The sequence below is a fragment of the Callorhinus ursinus genome, unplaced genomic scaffold (genome assembly GCF_003265705.2).
Source record: "Callorhinus ursinus isolate GAN/ISIS: 27379988/994484 unplaced genomic scaffold, GSC_fseal_2.0 scaffold26, whole genome shotgun sequence".
Taxonomy (NCBI): domain Eukaryota; kingdom Metazoa; phylum Chordata; class Mammalia; order Carnivora; family Otariidae; genus Callorhinus; species Callorhinus ursinus.
In genome coordinates this window covers 24,594,455-24,610,538 of record NW_027397088.1, presented here as the reverse complement: position 1 = coordinate 24,610,538, position 16,084 = coordinate 24,594,455, and the positions used below count along the sequence as shown (strand labels likewise).

The following is a 16,084-nucleotide window of genomic DNA, read 5'->3' as shown; positions in this document are numbered from 1 at the left end:
GGGGGGGGGGGGGGGGGGCGCGGGGGGGGGGGGGGGGGGGGGGGGCGTCAGGGCACAGCAGAGGGGAGAGGTGCAGTCAGCATGGGGTGGGGGTGGGGGGCAGAAAGTTGAGAGCTGGTTATACATGACGCTAAGCCCTCTGAGAACAGAGACATGAATGTCCCAGAGCACAACCAAGGATTCTGAGCCACTCAGGGGGGACCTGTGCCTGCTGGATGATTGCAGATGTCAGGTTATCGCTTTAAATCACCCGCAGACCCACCCGAGCTTTGGGCTGGCATCTGAAGGGTCGCGGCATGCCCACTGCACGTAACACCAAGGCGATCAGAAGATGAAAGAAGACACATATCAAGCCTTTATACACCAACTTACCACACCAGACTGTTCTTCCTACTGCTAGAAAAGAAAGTGACAGATACCCCTAGAAAATATACCGAACATGAACTCTTGCGTGATTTTGCAAATCACAGAAACCCCAAATTGAACCCTTCAATAGCTCTGTCAAAACATCGATAGTGAAAAAACCCACGGATGTATGCTTTTATAAGAAAAGCTTTAGTGTTCAGTGAAGTTACAATTGTTACAACACGAAATAGCATGAATGACAGACAAAAACATTTACTGGGCACTTGACAAAGAACAATCAAAACTCTAGAGTTTGCCAAATGTTTCTGCACATTTTATCCTTTGGACACCTGTGAAGATGGGGAGGGGAGTGCTTTTCATGTGATCCCCATTTTGAAGTTGAAGAATGCGAGCTAGGGGAAGTTAAATCATTTGCCAGAGATGGATGACATGGCTGGGAAGTGTGGAAAAGGCATAATACGCTTCAGCGTGAGACCGAAATCTGAATCCTAGCTGAGGGACACTGGACTGTTACTGATTTCCCGATTTTATTTTCCTCCTATATAAAATGGCAAATAAAAAAGTTCTTGCCTCATGAGATTACTGAAGATAAAATGACATTACACGTGTGAAGCATTCAGTATAATGCCCAGCACACATAAAAATTCAGCCTCTCACAGATAATGTTACCAATCTGTTTCCAAGGATGCTAATTTCAACAACAAGCTCTCAGTTTGAGAAAGCCAGCTTGATCCTATTACTAGTCCAGTGAGAACAAGGACTAATGAGGCACTATTATGGGCTCTGGTCCAGTGCTCTGTCTGCCCCCGTGTTCACATACAGGCCCCCGTCCGCTCCGGCACTCACGTACAAGCCCATCCCACACGTAACACCCCTCGTTCAACCGCGGGATGAGCAGTAGAGCGCAGCAGGATGTTTATAAAGATCTTGTGGAAAACCGGGGGGGGGGGGGGCAATCACCTGAGAAGTTTCCAAAAGTAACTCAGATTTTGACAGCGCTCCGTCAAATGCTAATTACTGATTTCGCATGTAATTCCAAGAAAGCTGCAAGCAATGCAAATAAGTCAGTTTAAGACAAATTATTTTCCTCTTTGGCATTAGAATAAACACACTCTGGTCCAGATCATGTAGCGCCCAGCACTCCTGATCAGAAAAACCTCAGGTATCAACATGCTATTTGGATTCTGTTAAGTTCATCAATATGTTTGTGACTTTTGGGAAGGTTCCACTGCATGACAGTGCAAATTCGGCTAGAAATGAATCTCACACCTAGAGAGGAGGCCTGGCTTCCAGTGTGGACCCTGACATGAAATTTCTGTGGAATGTTATCACAGAATAACTTTGCAGATCTCTGCATTCTCGCTACAAAGTCATTTCTCAGGCCTCTTACTGCTCTACAAATTGATAACGGCATGGCTTAACCCTATACAAAGGAATTTCAGCCTGCCCTAGGCATTCGATTCAACAGAGGCTTTGTAGTGAGTCTCCTACCACCCCCTCTAGCCCACCACTGACCAACATAACAATAAAGCACTTTATATTCCACCAAAGAATATCATCCATGGTAGCCTTTGATTCATATAACAACCTTGTAAGTGAAGGCTGGTTTTCACAAACCCATATTATAGCTAAGGAAATCGGGTCTTGGAGAAGAGAAGTGACTTGCTTGAGCTCACTTAGCTGGTTAATGGAAAAGGTGAGACGGGGACTCAGATCTTCTGTTCCCTACTCCAGCCACCCTCTTCCAATGCCCCTGCCTGTTGTCAAGAGGAACGTCTTTTCCTTTCTCTTTATCATCTACAACTTTCATCCCCTGTTCCCTTGGGTTAATGGTACCCAAGGCTACCATGGTAGACATTCTGGTGATGGGGCTGGTAGAAAGGGGAGAAAAAATGTCGGGGTAGGTTTGCAATGGAGCCTCTGACCACTTCTTGGTGTTCAGCCCAGCTCAGATCCTAAAACAGCATCTCCTTCCAAGTATCATGGCCTTTTGCACACCAAACCATATTCTTCAACATCTATCCTTCCCACGGCTTCAAATTACTACCTACATTCCAACAATTCTTAATCAAATGTTTATCTACAACCACCTACATAATTCATACCATACATACAAAATGCAGTCTAAGCATTTTCTACCATGGAAAGATGAATTGTAACACTTCACCCTCCCCTTGCCCTCCACTAAACAATAACTACAACAGCAAAATCAACCATGCTCACGAAGTTTTGTTGTGATGGGACCAGACTAGATCAGAAATTTGAGAGTCTCCTTAGACTCGACCTACCTCAACCCTGTCCACCACATCTACCTCTAAAACGTGTTAAATTTACTCCTACACGCTTCCTCAAAAGTACAAATATGTCAGAAGATTATTCATTAGCACAGAATAGAAATCTCTGGGGGCGCCCGGGGGGCTCAGTTGTTAAACGTCTGCCTTCGGCTCAGGTCATGATCCCGGGGTCCTGGGATCGAGCCCCGCATCGGGCTCCCTGCTCAGTGGGAAGCCTGCTTCTCCTGCTCCCGCTCCCCCTGCTTGTGTTCCCTCTCTCGCTGTCTCTCTCTCTCTCTCTCAAATAAATAAATAAAATCTTAAAAAAAAAAAGAATAGAAATCTCTGAAATATCTGGTAACTGCTCAACTTGCTAGCTTCATTTCTTGTCATATTTCTATATTCCTCTTATAATTATTCCCATTCAGTTACAGTTGTAGTTCCCCACATGATGACCCAGGCTCTGACCCAGGCTCTGCACACATCATTCCCCTGGCCTGGAATCCTTCTTTTTCCCTCTGTAGTACACCAGAATAAAGGGTCTATACTCCACACTCAGCTCAGCTCAAGCATGACCTGTTTGAAGAGACCTTCTTGCTCTTCTCCCCTTATGCCCTTTACAACCCAAGCTTTGATGATACTCTTTGGTAATCGTATAGCATCCGGTGGGGGCCTCAGAAATTAAATGTGTCATAAAATGGTCAAGAATGTAGCACCTTTTAACCACTTGGGTGTGTGAAAGAACCCCTTTGAGAATCTGATGAACACGCATCCAGAAAAATTAGTATAAAATTTTGCATGTAATTTTAGAAGTTCATGAGGCACCAAAGCTAGAGGCACCAAACTCTAGATATACAATTTGTACCTGATGGCAACTGTGAAATCCTACACTTTATTGCCAGGGCCTAGCACACTTCTTGGAACAAGCTCTAAAAAACATATGAAAGTATTACAAGCCCAGGGACTCACTGAATGTGGGTACTAAACAGTCCATCTTTTCTCTACTAATCTCTCTCTGTTGCACTGGTTTGTCTACCTCTGCATACTGTCCTAAATGTGGGTACTGAACAAGCCATTGTTTCTCTACTAGCCTCTCCTTCTGTTACATTGATTTGTCTACCTCTGCATACTATCCTAAAGATGATATGCCTTAATATATGCCAGGGCAAGACTACCAACCATCTTGTTTTTCTTCATAAGTGTCTGAGCTATTTTTGAGCACTGATTTCCCATATTTTCAGGATCAGCTTTGTCAAGTTCTGTTAAAAACCTGTTGGGAGTTTTTGCTGAATTGTATCCAATAATAGATGAGTTTGGGAAAAACTAACATCCTGTGATACCATCTCTTCTATCCATAAACCTGACACATAGTTTACTTTTAGACTTTCTTTAAAGACCTTCAGTCAAGTTTTATAATTTTTCATCGTTGAGGTGTTAAACATCTTCTTTTTAAATTTATTCTTAGGTACCTTAGATTTTTGTTGCTATTTTAAATGGTTAATTATTTCTAATGATATTTTTGAACTAATTGCTGCTGATATATAGAAATGCAATCTGTTTTTACATTTTGGTCTTTCTCCAGCAACTTTACAGTACTAATCCTAATAATGTACCTGCAGATTCTTTTGGGGTTTCTATGTAGACCATCATAAAATCATAAAATGTGCAAATCAGAATAATTTTCCTTCCTTCTTAATCCTTACAATTCTCATTTCTTTTGCTTGTCATATTGCACTGGCTAAGATCTTTAATATAATGAACAGAAATGGTGGTAACAGACATCTTTGCTTTACTCTTGATTTTAAAGAAAATGCTTTTATCTTTTCCCCCAATTTATTTAAAAAGAATTCCAGACCTACAGTAAAGTTGAAAGAATGAGATAATATCCACATCTTCTTCCTAAAACTTAGCAATTGCTGGGGCGCCTGGGTGGCTCAGTCGTTAAGCGTCTGCCTTCGGCTCAGGTCATGATCCCGGGGTCCAGGGTCCTGGGATCGAGCCCTGCATCGGGCTCTCTGCTCAACAAGAAGCCTGCTTCTCCCTTTCCCACTCTTCCTGCTGTGTTCCCATTCTGGCTGTCTCTCTCCTTCTCAAATAAATAAACAAAATCTTAAAAAAAACTTAGCAATTGCTAATAATTAGCAACATTTGTTTTCCTCTTTCTCTGGATCATTTGTTTTTTTTTGTTTTTTTTTTAAAGATTTTATTTATTTATTTGAGAGAGAGAATGAGATAGAGAGAGCACGAGAGGGAAGAGGGTCAGAGGGAGAAGCAGACTCCCTGCTGAGCAGGGAGCCCGATGCGGGACTCGATCCTGGGACTCCAGGATCATGACCTGAGCCGAAGGCAGTCGCTTAACCAACTGAGCCACCCAGGCGCCCCTCTCTGGATCATTTGAAAGCAAGCTGTAGGCATCAAGACTCTTCCCTCCTAATTTTAAATTATTGGTTTTAGCCCATTAGTTTCCATTCTTTCCTTACTTCTGATATTGGCATTTAAGACCATGTATTTCACTCTAAGTACTAGTTACGCTGAAGTTCAGAGGTTCTACTATTACTATTATCATTTAATTCTGAATACCCCCTTATTTAAATCATGCTTTCCCCTTTGACCTTTGAGTTATAAGTAATTTTTAGGGGAGCCTGGTTGACTCAGTTGGTGGGTGTCCAACTCTTGATTTCCCCTTGGTCAGGATCTCAGGGTCATGGGATTGAGCCCTGTGTCAGGCTCTGCGCTGAGTGTGGAGCCTGCTTAGGGTTCTATCCCTCTCCCTCTGCCCCTCTCCTGCTCATGTGCATGCTCTCTCTCTCTCTCTCAAATAACAGAAAAATCTAAGGTACCTAAGAATAAATGAACTAAATAAATAAAAGTATTTTAAAATTTGTAAGCAATTGGATTTTTGCCTAAATTTTCTTTTGCTACTAAGTTTTAACTTCTTTGAAATGGGACCAGAGAATATGGTTTTTAAACATTTTTGCGATGTTCCTTATGACCTCCTTGGCATTTTTCATAAATATTTCAGGTATCCTTAAAAGAATTAATATTATTCTAGTCCACTTGATCAGAACTGAGAATTCTGTTGTTCCAATATTCTCCTTCTTTTAGTACTTAATCTGAAATGTTCATTTCTTTAATATATTATTATTCTCTTTATTATTTTCTATTGAAGTATAATTAACAAATAGTATTATATTAGTTTCAGGTGTATAATATAAATGATTCAACAATTCTATACATTTCTCAGTGCTCATCAAGATAAGTGTACTCTTAATCTCCACCCGTTTCACCTTTCCCCCCAACCCACCTCTCCTCTGGTGACCACCAGTTTGTTCTCTGTACTTAAGAGTCTGTTCATCTGTTCATCAACTTTTTGATTTGTTAATTTGTTTCCGAAATTCTAAATATGAGTTCAATCATGTGGTATTTGTATTTTTCTGACTGACTTATTTCACTTAGCATTATACCCTCTAGGTCCATCCCTGTTGTTGGAAAACGGCAAGATCTTACTCTTTTTTATGGCTGAGTAATATTCCTGTGTGTGTGTGTGTGTGTGTGTGTGTGTGTGTGTGTGTATCACTTCTTTATCCATTCATCTACTGATGGACACTTGGGTTGCTTCCATATCTTGCCCATTGTAAATAAAGCTGCAATAAGCATAGGGGTGGATGTATCTTTTTGAATTAGTGTTTTCATTTTCTTTGGGTAAATACCCAGTAGTGGAATTACTGGATCATACAGTAATTCTGTTTTTAATTTTTGAGGAACCTCCATACTGTTTTCCTTAGTGGCTGCACCCATCTGCATTCCCACCAACAGTGCACGAGGGTTCCTTTTTCTCCACATCCTCACTCATACTTACTTCTTGTCTTTTGATTTTAGCCATTGTGTCAGGTGTAAGGTTTGATTTGCACTATAGGTTTGATTTGCATTTCCCAGCATCTTTTCATGTGTCTGTTGGCCATCTGTCTGTCTTCTTGGAAAAAATGTCTATTCAGGTGCCCTGCCCATTTTAATCAGATTGGTTTTTTTGGCACTGACTTGTAGAAGTTCTTTACATATTTTGGATATTAACTCCTTATCAGACACATCTTTTGCAAATATCTTTTCCTATTCAGTAAGTTGTCTTTTTGTTTTGTTGGTGGGTTTCCTTTGCTGTGCAAAAGCTTTTTATTCTGGTATAATCCCAAAAGTTTAATTTTGCTTTTGTTTCTCTTGCCTGAGGAGACATATCTAGAAAAATGTTTCTATGGCTGATCAAAGAAATTACTGCCTAAGCTTTCTTGTAGGAGTTTTATGGTTTCAGGTCTGACGTGTAGGCCTGTAATCCATTTTGAGTTAATCTTTGTGGGTGGTGTAAGAAAATGGTCCAGTTTCATTCTTCTGCATGTAGCTCTCCAGTTTTCTCAGCACTATTTGTTGAAGAGACTGTCTTTTCCCTATTGTATATTCTTGCCTCCTTTGTCATAGATTGACCATAAAAGTGTGGGTTTATTTCTGGACTCTATCCTATTCCACTGATCTATGTGTATATTTTTGTGCCAGTACCATTCTGTTTTGATCACTACAGATCTGTAGTGTACCTCGAATCTGAGACTGTGATCTCTCTAGCTTTGTTCTTCTTTCTGAAGACCGCTTTGGCTATCTGGGATGTTTTGTGGTTCCATGCAAATTTTCGGATTATTTGTTCTAGTTCTGTGAAAAATGTTGTTGGAATTTTTATGGGGATTGCAGTAAATCTGAAAATTGCTTTGGGTGGTATGGATATTTTAACAATATTGGTTCTTCCAATCCATGAGCATGGGATAGCTTTCCATTTGTTCATGTTATCCAATATTCTCTATCATTATTTTAAATTTATTTGACCAATTAATGGTAGTCATTTTCAAAGATTTCTACCACAATAGTGAATCTGTCAATTTCTCTTTGTAATTGTGTCCACTTATTCTAATATACACAGAGTCATAGGATTAGACACATATACATTGAAATTATGTATTTCTGGTAAACTGGCTCATTCAATGATCTGTTTTATTCCCACTGATGCCTCTTCTATTCTATCACTAGATCTGGACAAGAGCATTCCTCTGGTGTGGAACTGAGCCTTGTATTACAGGATGGTTAGGTTCATTGCCACCTGCCCATGCTGATGGCTGTGACAAACCAAAATAATCTCAATACTTCCTGATACCCCTCTAGGCGTGCAATATAACCCCCAGTTTAGTGCCTCTGTTTCAGTGGTTACACGAGATACTTTAACATAGATACTCTACTTCCTATCTAAAGCAGCACCGTCCAACAGAACTTCCTGAGCTGATCAGTGCTGACCAATAAGAGAGACACCAGTCACACATAGCTATCGAGTACTTTAAACATGGCCAGTGAAACTGAGAAACTGCATCGTAAGTTTTTAAAATTTGATGTCACTTAAAATTTAAATGACCACAAGTGGCTAACAGAGGATACACTGGACAATGCAGGTCTAATGCGAATGTCTTAAATCTTTTCCAGTATATGCCTAGGACCTTAGACTGTTTTTCCTCATTCCTTATTGACTTACTCGCTTCTAGTATTTTATTTCTTCTTAATTTTAGAGCACAAACAGGGCATTAACACTGTTGATTATAGTCAGTGTTTCTCTTTACCCAAATTTGGCATTTTCCCTGCTTGTTATTCTTTCTTGCATCTCAGACCCTCTTTCTTTGATAATTTTTCCTTTGTCCCAAAGTATATCTTTTAAAAAAGACATTTATTTTAGAGAGAGTGAGAGAGAGGGGAATAGGGGCAGAGGGAGAGAATCCTCAGACTCCCCGCTGAGTGTGGATTCCCAACGTGGGGCTCGATCTCACGACCCTGAGATCACTACCTGAGCTGAAATCAGGAGTCGGATGCTTACCTGACTGAGTCACCCAGGTGCCCCCAAGGTATAGCCTTTAGGTGTTTATTTAGTGTAGTCTAGTTAAGAGTAAACATCTCAGTTTTTGTTTGGATGAAAATGTTTTCATTTCATACTTGTTCTTAAAAATTAGGTTTTATTGGATATATCATTCTTGGTTTACACTCTGTATTCTCTCGTAAGCACGAAGATATTCTTTTCATTGTCTTTGGCTTCCAGCCACTGTTGATTTGGGAACTGTCTTGTAGGTCTTCATGTTGGTCTTTTTTAAGTAATACAGCTTTTCCATTCCTCTGGCTCCTTGCAATATGTGCTCTTTGTTCTCAGTGCTTTTCACTTTTCGTTATGTGATTCTAGACATGGATTTGCTTTTATCTATCTGGCATGGGTTTCACAGGACTTCCTGAACCGAAAGATTCTGATCCTTCATCAATGCCTGAAATTCTCAGCCACCATCTCTTCAACTGTTACCTTTTGCTGTTCTCGCTTTCCTTCTGGAAATCTAAGTTAGGTTTATGGTAAACTTTCTCACTCTAACCATGTTTCTTAACTTTTCTTACACAGTCTTCATTTTGTTAGTCTATGTTATACTACCTTCAGACAATCTAAACTGAGCAGGCCCTGCATTTGAAATGTGATCATCAGATTTCACTTTGCATGTATCTCCCCAATGTTAGTTATGAGGGTCTATATTTCCTAACTGTAAAACTAAAACTAACAATACTCAGAAAACCTATATAATATTTGTAAATTGGATGAATATCCTTAACGTGGTGGCTACACTCCCGTATCTTGCAGTGAGCAAATAACTTGCTGTAGTTCACCATAAGCAAATACAACTTCTACACTAAAGTGCCCTGAAATCTTCCTTTTGCTTTAAAAAATAAGTATAGGGAAATAAGAAAACTCAGAGAACTCTTTTAGCCAAACTGAGTGAATACCTGCTAAAATGCCATCAACACCCCTCACGCCTCATTTCCTTAGTAAATCTGAAATTTACCAGTGAAATATTTCACAGGGTATGGCAGGAGTGAAATCATGACTTTCCAAGGCCAAAATAAGCACTCTAAAATTTAAGTCCAAAAGGGAAAAATCAAAGTTTCTTTTATGTTAAAACATTCAAATCCACTTATTCATCTACTATTACTCCAGGAATAAACGTTAGGATCAAAAAACAGGGAAAACAGGAAGAGAGTTGTCTTTTAAAAACACCTAAAACAGGTCAGCCCAGAGAAAATATCACCTCTTTTCAAAGAAGGGATTTCTCCAAACTTAATTGCTTTCTTCTCCTCCAGATAGTCTGCTGAGAAGGCTGGCTCACCTGGCCATTTCTATTGCTTTTCTGAAAGGATATTTCTGAAAGATGGCTCAGAGAGCTATCTGAACTTATTATTACCCAATATTCAAAATGTCTACTACTGACCTTCATGCAGGACAATGCTTAGACACAGGGGATATATGGCTGAGTGGCTTAGAAGAAGTTGATTCGTAGCAAGCTCAGGACACAACCCCAGGCCTACTTGTCCAGTTTTTTAAAAATTCACTGTCATAAAATCTTATTTTTACAAAATAATCCATCCACATCAGCTTTTGCTAGTGCAACACATTAATTTTAAAGAATTTGGAAAACAGAGAAAGGGCTTTTTTTTTTTTTTTAGCTAAAGTGGATAATAGTAGTCAGGTAAATAAGGACCACTGTAGTTTAGTGAGAAAGTCAATATGGATTCTAATAAAAAATTTTTTCCTACATAATTTTAAGAAAATCAAGACCTTGAAAGGCTATATAAATAGACAAGTGGGAGGGGGCCTGGGTGGCTCAGTCAGTTGAGTGTCTGACTCTTGATTTTGGCTTAGTTCATGATCTCAGAGTCGTGAGATCAAGCCCCACCTTGGGCCCCATGCTCGGCGCAGGGTCGCTTGTCCCTCTCTCCCTGCTCCTCCCCCTGCTCTCTCTCAAAAAAATAAATAAAATCTTAAAAAATAGACAAGTGGGGATTTTTTTTAAATAATAAAATGATGTCTACTTGTTAGTAAATTGGAGGGAAACAGAGAAGTGAGCTGCCTACAGTCTATTGAAAGAAATCTATTGTACCCCTTACAAGGAAATTAATGAGTAATATTTAATTAAGAAGTTGTGATTGAAGATTTGCTACTATTCATGCCAGACATTCCCAAAGGGAAGGGAACTCAGAACTAAAAAGGACTGAGAGCAAAGAAAACAAGGGAGTGTGGAATACAAAAACGGGCCACGGAGGAGCCTGGGACCTCCGAGACATGAGAACAGAGAGAAACAGGCTCTGACACCTGCAAATAAGGAAACAGTGATGGAGAACACCGCTGATACTGACAAGGGGTCAGAAAGGCCAGCATCAAAAAATGTGAGGAATTTACAGAAAAATATTTTTGGTTCTAAATAGACAGACATCATTGCAGGCTTTGAAAAATTCAAAAGCCTTTCGCTTCAGATCTCTGCCTTCTATTCCCTCCCAAGAACGAGTGGCAAGTCAATTCCGACCCCTCAGTGTGCGGAGAAGGAAACGGAGAAAAGTACGTGGGATAACGTGCCCACAGTTGAGACACAGTCGGAAGCTGTTTGGCAGGGATGTTCCTGATGCAATGTTCCACCCTGATTTTTTTTTTGCGGGGGGGGGCTTTGGTTTAAAAAAAGTTTTATTTCTCACTCCCATAAAGCCCACCACAGGACTGTGGGATTCTCCAAAACAGCTGCTCTCCATGTTGCGGGCTCAGCATTCCAAACTACTCTGAGTTTCTGGCCCCTTTTTCTGTACGGGCCTCCACGACTGAGCGGGAAGAACCCTGGAGCCTTACACCAACAGATAAAGGCTTCAGCCCAGATGTTTCATGCTGATTTCAACACCAACCAATTCTCAGGACGTAAGGAGCTCTCCAGAGACTTTAAAGGAAAAAAATTAGATGACAGATACAAATATACAATTTCAAAAGGAAGAAATAAGTCAAGTGGATAACAAAATTACTTGACTTATACAGGTTATTTAAGAAACAACAACAACCGAAAGACCAGATGAGATTTTTCCAATCCTCTATCCTGACAAACATGAACAGATGAATACACTAGCACCAGGGACAGTGAGCAGCACGAACAACCACCCGCACTGAACAATCCGCAAACACAGACGGAAGTAGGAAAGGGACCATCTGACGTAGAAATGGGCCAGTTACAGGCATTTACCTTACCTGGATTAATCAGAAATTAGACCATAAATAATGCCGGCTGTAACAGAAAATATGTATATTGCTCTCTGGCCCCAGTTCCTGGCACAGAGCTCCCGAAACCCTTGTAATTTCCTAATTGAGAGAAAACACTAGAAGCATCTTTTGTTCTAAAATTTCGCCTGTGACCCTGATTCTGACCTAGGGCTCCTAAAACCCCTGTAATATCCTGGGTGCTAGGAGTGTCTTTTGTTCTAATGAGGTGACGCTGGGTGGGCTTCTGAATGGTTCCGGGTTGGTCGCTGGTCACCGAGAGACCAAATCACAATCAGAAGGTCTGAATTTTCGGGATTTTCAGCCCCGCTCCTCATTGTCTTGAGAAGGAAGAAGGGCTGAAGATGGAGTTAATGATCAGTCATGACTACATGAAGCTTCCAGACCGGCGAAGACGTGGAGGCGTGGGGGGAGGGGTGCTCCAGGACAGGAAGCTCTGCGCCCCCCCATAGACCTTGCCCTGTACACGTCCTCCCTCGGGGTGTTCATCTGTACCCTTTATCACATCCGTTCACAAAGTGGTAAACTGGTTTCCCTGAGTTCTGTGAGCCGCTCTAGCTAAGCCATCGCACCTGGGCAGGGTGTCGCGGGCAGCTCTGACTTAATTACACAGCCAATCAGTCAGAAACACAGGTGGCAACCTAGACTTGCCACTGGCGTCAGGAGTAGGGGCGGGGGGGGGCAGGCCTGTGAGACTGAACTCTCAAGCTGGGGGGTCTGAACCTTCTCCAGGTAGAGAGTGTCAGAATTGAGTTAAGTTGTCGGACACCCAGGCGGTGTCCCAGAGAATCGCTCGGTGGGGAAAGGGGGGGTGGGGGGGGACGGGACTCCCACATATCCAGTGACCGGAAGTGTGAGAGGAGAAGCGTTCTGCGTGAAAGCAAAGGAGAGACACACACAGGTGGGCAGAGGTTCCCAAATACACTGGTAGATCCATATAGTGTACTACTATATGAAATGATGATTATTCACTTATCTTGAAGTGTATTCATGCCATTGTACCACAGTATAACCACGCATATATGTACAACTGCGTGTGTAGACACAGAACATTTGGAAATTCACTAAAATATTAAGAATGATGCTAACCCTGAGATTTCAAGCGATTGTTTACTTTCCTTTCTTTTATACTTGTTAGTATTGTTTAAATGTTCACAGACTAAGTTTCATTTTTTAAGTGAGAAATAAACAGCAACAAAGATACTATCCTTCTTACATACTGATCCTTCATGGAAGATAAAACAAGTGCCATTAGGTAACAAATAATCTGGCAGAACTCTGTACCAACCAGCCCGTCCTTTTTCTGCCCCTTTATCTCTACTCAGAACGGATGCAAAAATACCCACATTAAATAAAATAAAGACAACATGCAAGAGTCTCTCTGTTATTACATACACAGGAAGACAAGAGGGGCTTAAACTCCTAAATAATCCACAACATTTTATCCCTCATTAATTTAATTTACAAGCGGAGTAATTATCATGTTGCGAAGTTATTGCTGAGTCCCACATTAAATCCCTGTGAGCTGAAACAATTTCGTTCTCAGAAGAAAACAGACCAAATAATTATAGAAATTTAGACAAGTTTTTTTAAGGCATCCTTGAACAGGCAGATTGGAAATGAGGACAACCTTCTGAAGGTACAACTTCTCTGTGTAGTTGTGTTTTGAAGTTACCTTAAGAAAAATCTAGTCTTGGGTTACATTTCAGAGACTCCCCACCCCACCCCACCCCACCCCCCGCCAGGGAGCCTGTGGACAAGTCTCTGCTTACTTCGGGGTGCCTTGTAACTTCATCTAACTCCCTTTCCTGTCTTTCAACCAGCCCCTTGTGAGGACTGTTACCTATTCACCTAGAGGGAGCTTCTCCATAGCAGCAGCCTGTGGGCACTGTAAACGGAACACCCGACCCCCTGGCCGTTCTCTAAATCAAACGGAATGCCAGAAGATATTTTTTCCTAAAGCAGACTTCTCTTTCTGCCTTGTAAGTAGAAATCCATTATTCCCTCATCAATGGTGACTCATAAAGTGCATTTAGATTTACCATCAAAAATATGAATTTTCTAGGTCTTACCCAATCTCATTAGGTAAGAAGCTATTCCCACACTTAGAAGCGGAGCTAGAACAGACGCAGTATTCGATCTTTACTACGCATGCATGTGCGTGGGTGCGTGCGCACACAGACACAAATCTCTAAGACGTAAGTCGCTATGGTATGAAATGCAATCACACATTGTTGTCGTAACGATTTCATTTTCCAAAACATGAGAAACTCCACAAACCTTCAGTTGTTCATCTACAACTCTTGTCACTTCCCCAGCCATTGATTCCAGGGTCTCTTGAATGGGACCGGATAACAAGCCACTGGTTCCTGCCCAAGACGTACCACCGACATGGTATAAGTTTGGTAACAACTGTAATAAAAATACAAATAACCTCTCTGTAACTATTTAAATAAGCACCAAAGTCATTGCAGAGTTAGTGAAAAAGGTAAGAAATACTATTAGAGAGAATCTGTTCTCGATCAAAGCCTCATCATACAGATTAATAAACTGGCGTTCAGGACCAGTATGTTACCTCCGTGCCTCTTGATGTCTTCCTCTGGGATATGAAGGTGTTTGCTACTCAAGATCCTCCTACTCACAACACTCGAGGGCTGTGTGACCAAGAGCAGAGCCAGGCCCAGGTTCCAGGTTCTCTGACCCCCATTAGTCTTTTTTCCATGAAGTCACATTTTGGGGACCAAATTCTAATTTGAAAGAAGCTTCCTTTTAGAGGTAACAGAGGGGAGTTTCATGCTATCAGCTTAGAAGTAGAATAATTTTAAATGAGCTGCTGCCCACGTAAACTACAACTCTACCTCTCAGTTCTTCAGGACCCGATGATATCCCTTGTCACCACATGGGACCCCTACTTTTTATTCTATATTTTGATGACCGGTAATTAGCCTGGGGAACAGAAAGGAAGCAAAGAGGAACTCCATTCACTCTGCCACTTGTTAGTCACCTTGACATTGGGTAGAAAGCTAAAAAAAATCGGAACTAGTTTCTAGAATTGAAGTTCAAAAAAGCTTTTTATTACGTAAGACGTTCACGTAGCCTGAAGTGAAACTCACCGTTTTAGAGTTCTTCGCATCACGCATGAGCCTTTCCGCTGACTTTAAGTCTTCCTGGACAGCGTCTCCCGCACAATTTCGTAAAGAGTTGAGATGGTCCTGTACTTTCACACATATCCTGTCAATCATCTGCTCCATGCCGTGAAAATGACAGCAAGCATCCGAGGCAGCGTGGCCAATATTCAGACAGAAGAAAACACAGAATGAATGAGGACAAAAACATCTTCTAACTGGAAGATTCAAGAAGGGAGCTTATATATAGCCAGTTATTAATTTATCTGTTCGTATCAGCAGCCTTTGGCAACACTAACTCCAGTGAAACATCTCAGGGACTTCCGTCCTTCTTCCTGCCTTAGGAAACGCAGCATGTAGAACAAAGGTGCGCACTTCTGGGTGATTCAGAATTTCGTGGCTACTCCGTGACACTTAGCTAGATAGTAACTCTCCTTCCTTAATTTTTATTGAGTACCCTCTATGTCAGACATAGTACTAGGTACGGAGGAAACAGAGAAATGGGCTGTGTAATTTGGCGATGGTTGACATGACTACAAGATGGTGCCCACAGCCAGCTGGTCCCAGTATTACAGAATCCTATCATCCCTGGAAATTAGTATTTTTAAAAAGATTTTATTTATTTATTTGAGAGAAAGAGAGAGCACAAGCAGGGGGAGCGGCATGCAGAGGGAGAAGCAGATTCCCCACTGAGCAGGGAGCCTCAGTCAGGGCTTAATCCTGGGACCCCGGGATCATGACCTGAGCTGAAGGCAGACACTTAACCAACTGGGCCACCCAGGTGCTTGGAAATTAATATTTTTAAAGCTAATTCAATTATATCAAGTACTTTTCCACATAAAGTAAAAGCCACCCCTCCCCAAGAAAAGCCAAGTTTAAGTTCTATTATTTTAACACAGGCAATAATAAAGTTGACAACATTTAGTTTCTATTCCGTGAAAGCCCCTCTCCCAGGTTAATTACATCTGAACCATTTTCAGTTACTCCATGGACTTAAGCGTGACGCCCTGAGGGAAGTCGTAGATCACTACTGTAGACAAAAAGTACCACAGACAGGCAAGATTATATCCTTTTGCATTTGCATTTATAGAGAGAAGCATGAAGCAAGCTAAGAATTCTAAAGAAAGAGCTAAACAGTGTGATTTACAAAGTTTCTCCAGTATTCTGATCAGAACTATAGC

The 16,084-nt window shown here is 41.2% G+C and overlaps 1 protein-coding gene across 1 annotated transcript in view; it reads right to left on the bottom strand.

The window, feature by feature from the left end:
- CARMIL1 (capping protein regulator and myosin 1 linker 1) overlaps window positions 1–16,084 on the bottom strand; it is a 318,183-nt gene that overhangs the window by 74,739 nt on the left and 227,360 nt on the right. The window contains exons 25-28 of the mRNA XM_025890957.2: window positions 14,892–15,020; window positions 14,055–14,190; window positions 3,356–3,365; window positions 2,566–2,584 (exon numbers count right to left, since the gene is read on the bottom strand). Of these exons, the coding sequence (XP_025746742.1) occupies window positions 2,566–2,584; window positions 3,356–3,365; window positions 14,055–14,190; window positions 14,892–15,020 (294 nt within the window). The remainder of the gene's footprint in view (window positions 1–2,565; window positions 2,585–3,355; window positions 3,366–14,054; window positions 14,191–14,891; window positions 15,021–16,084) is intronic.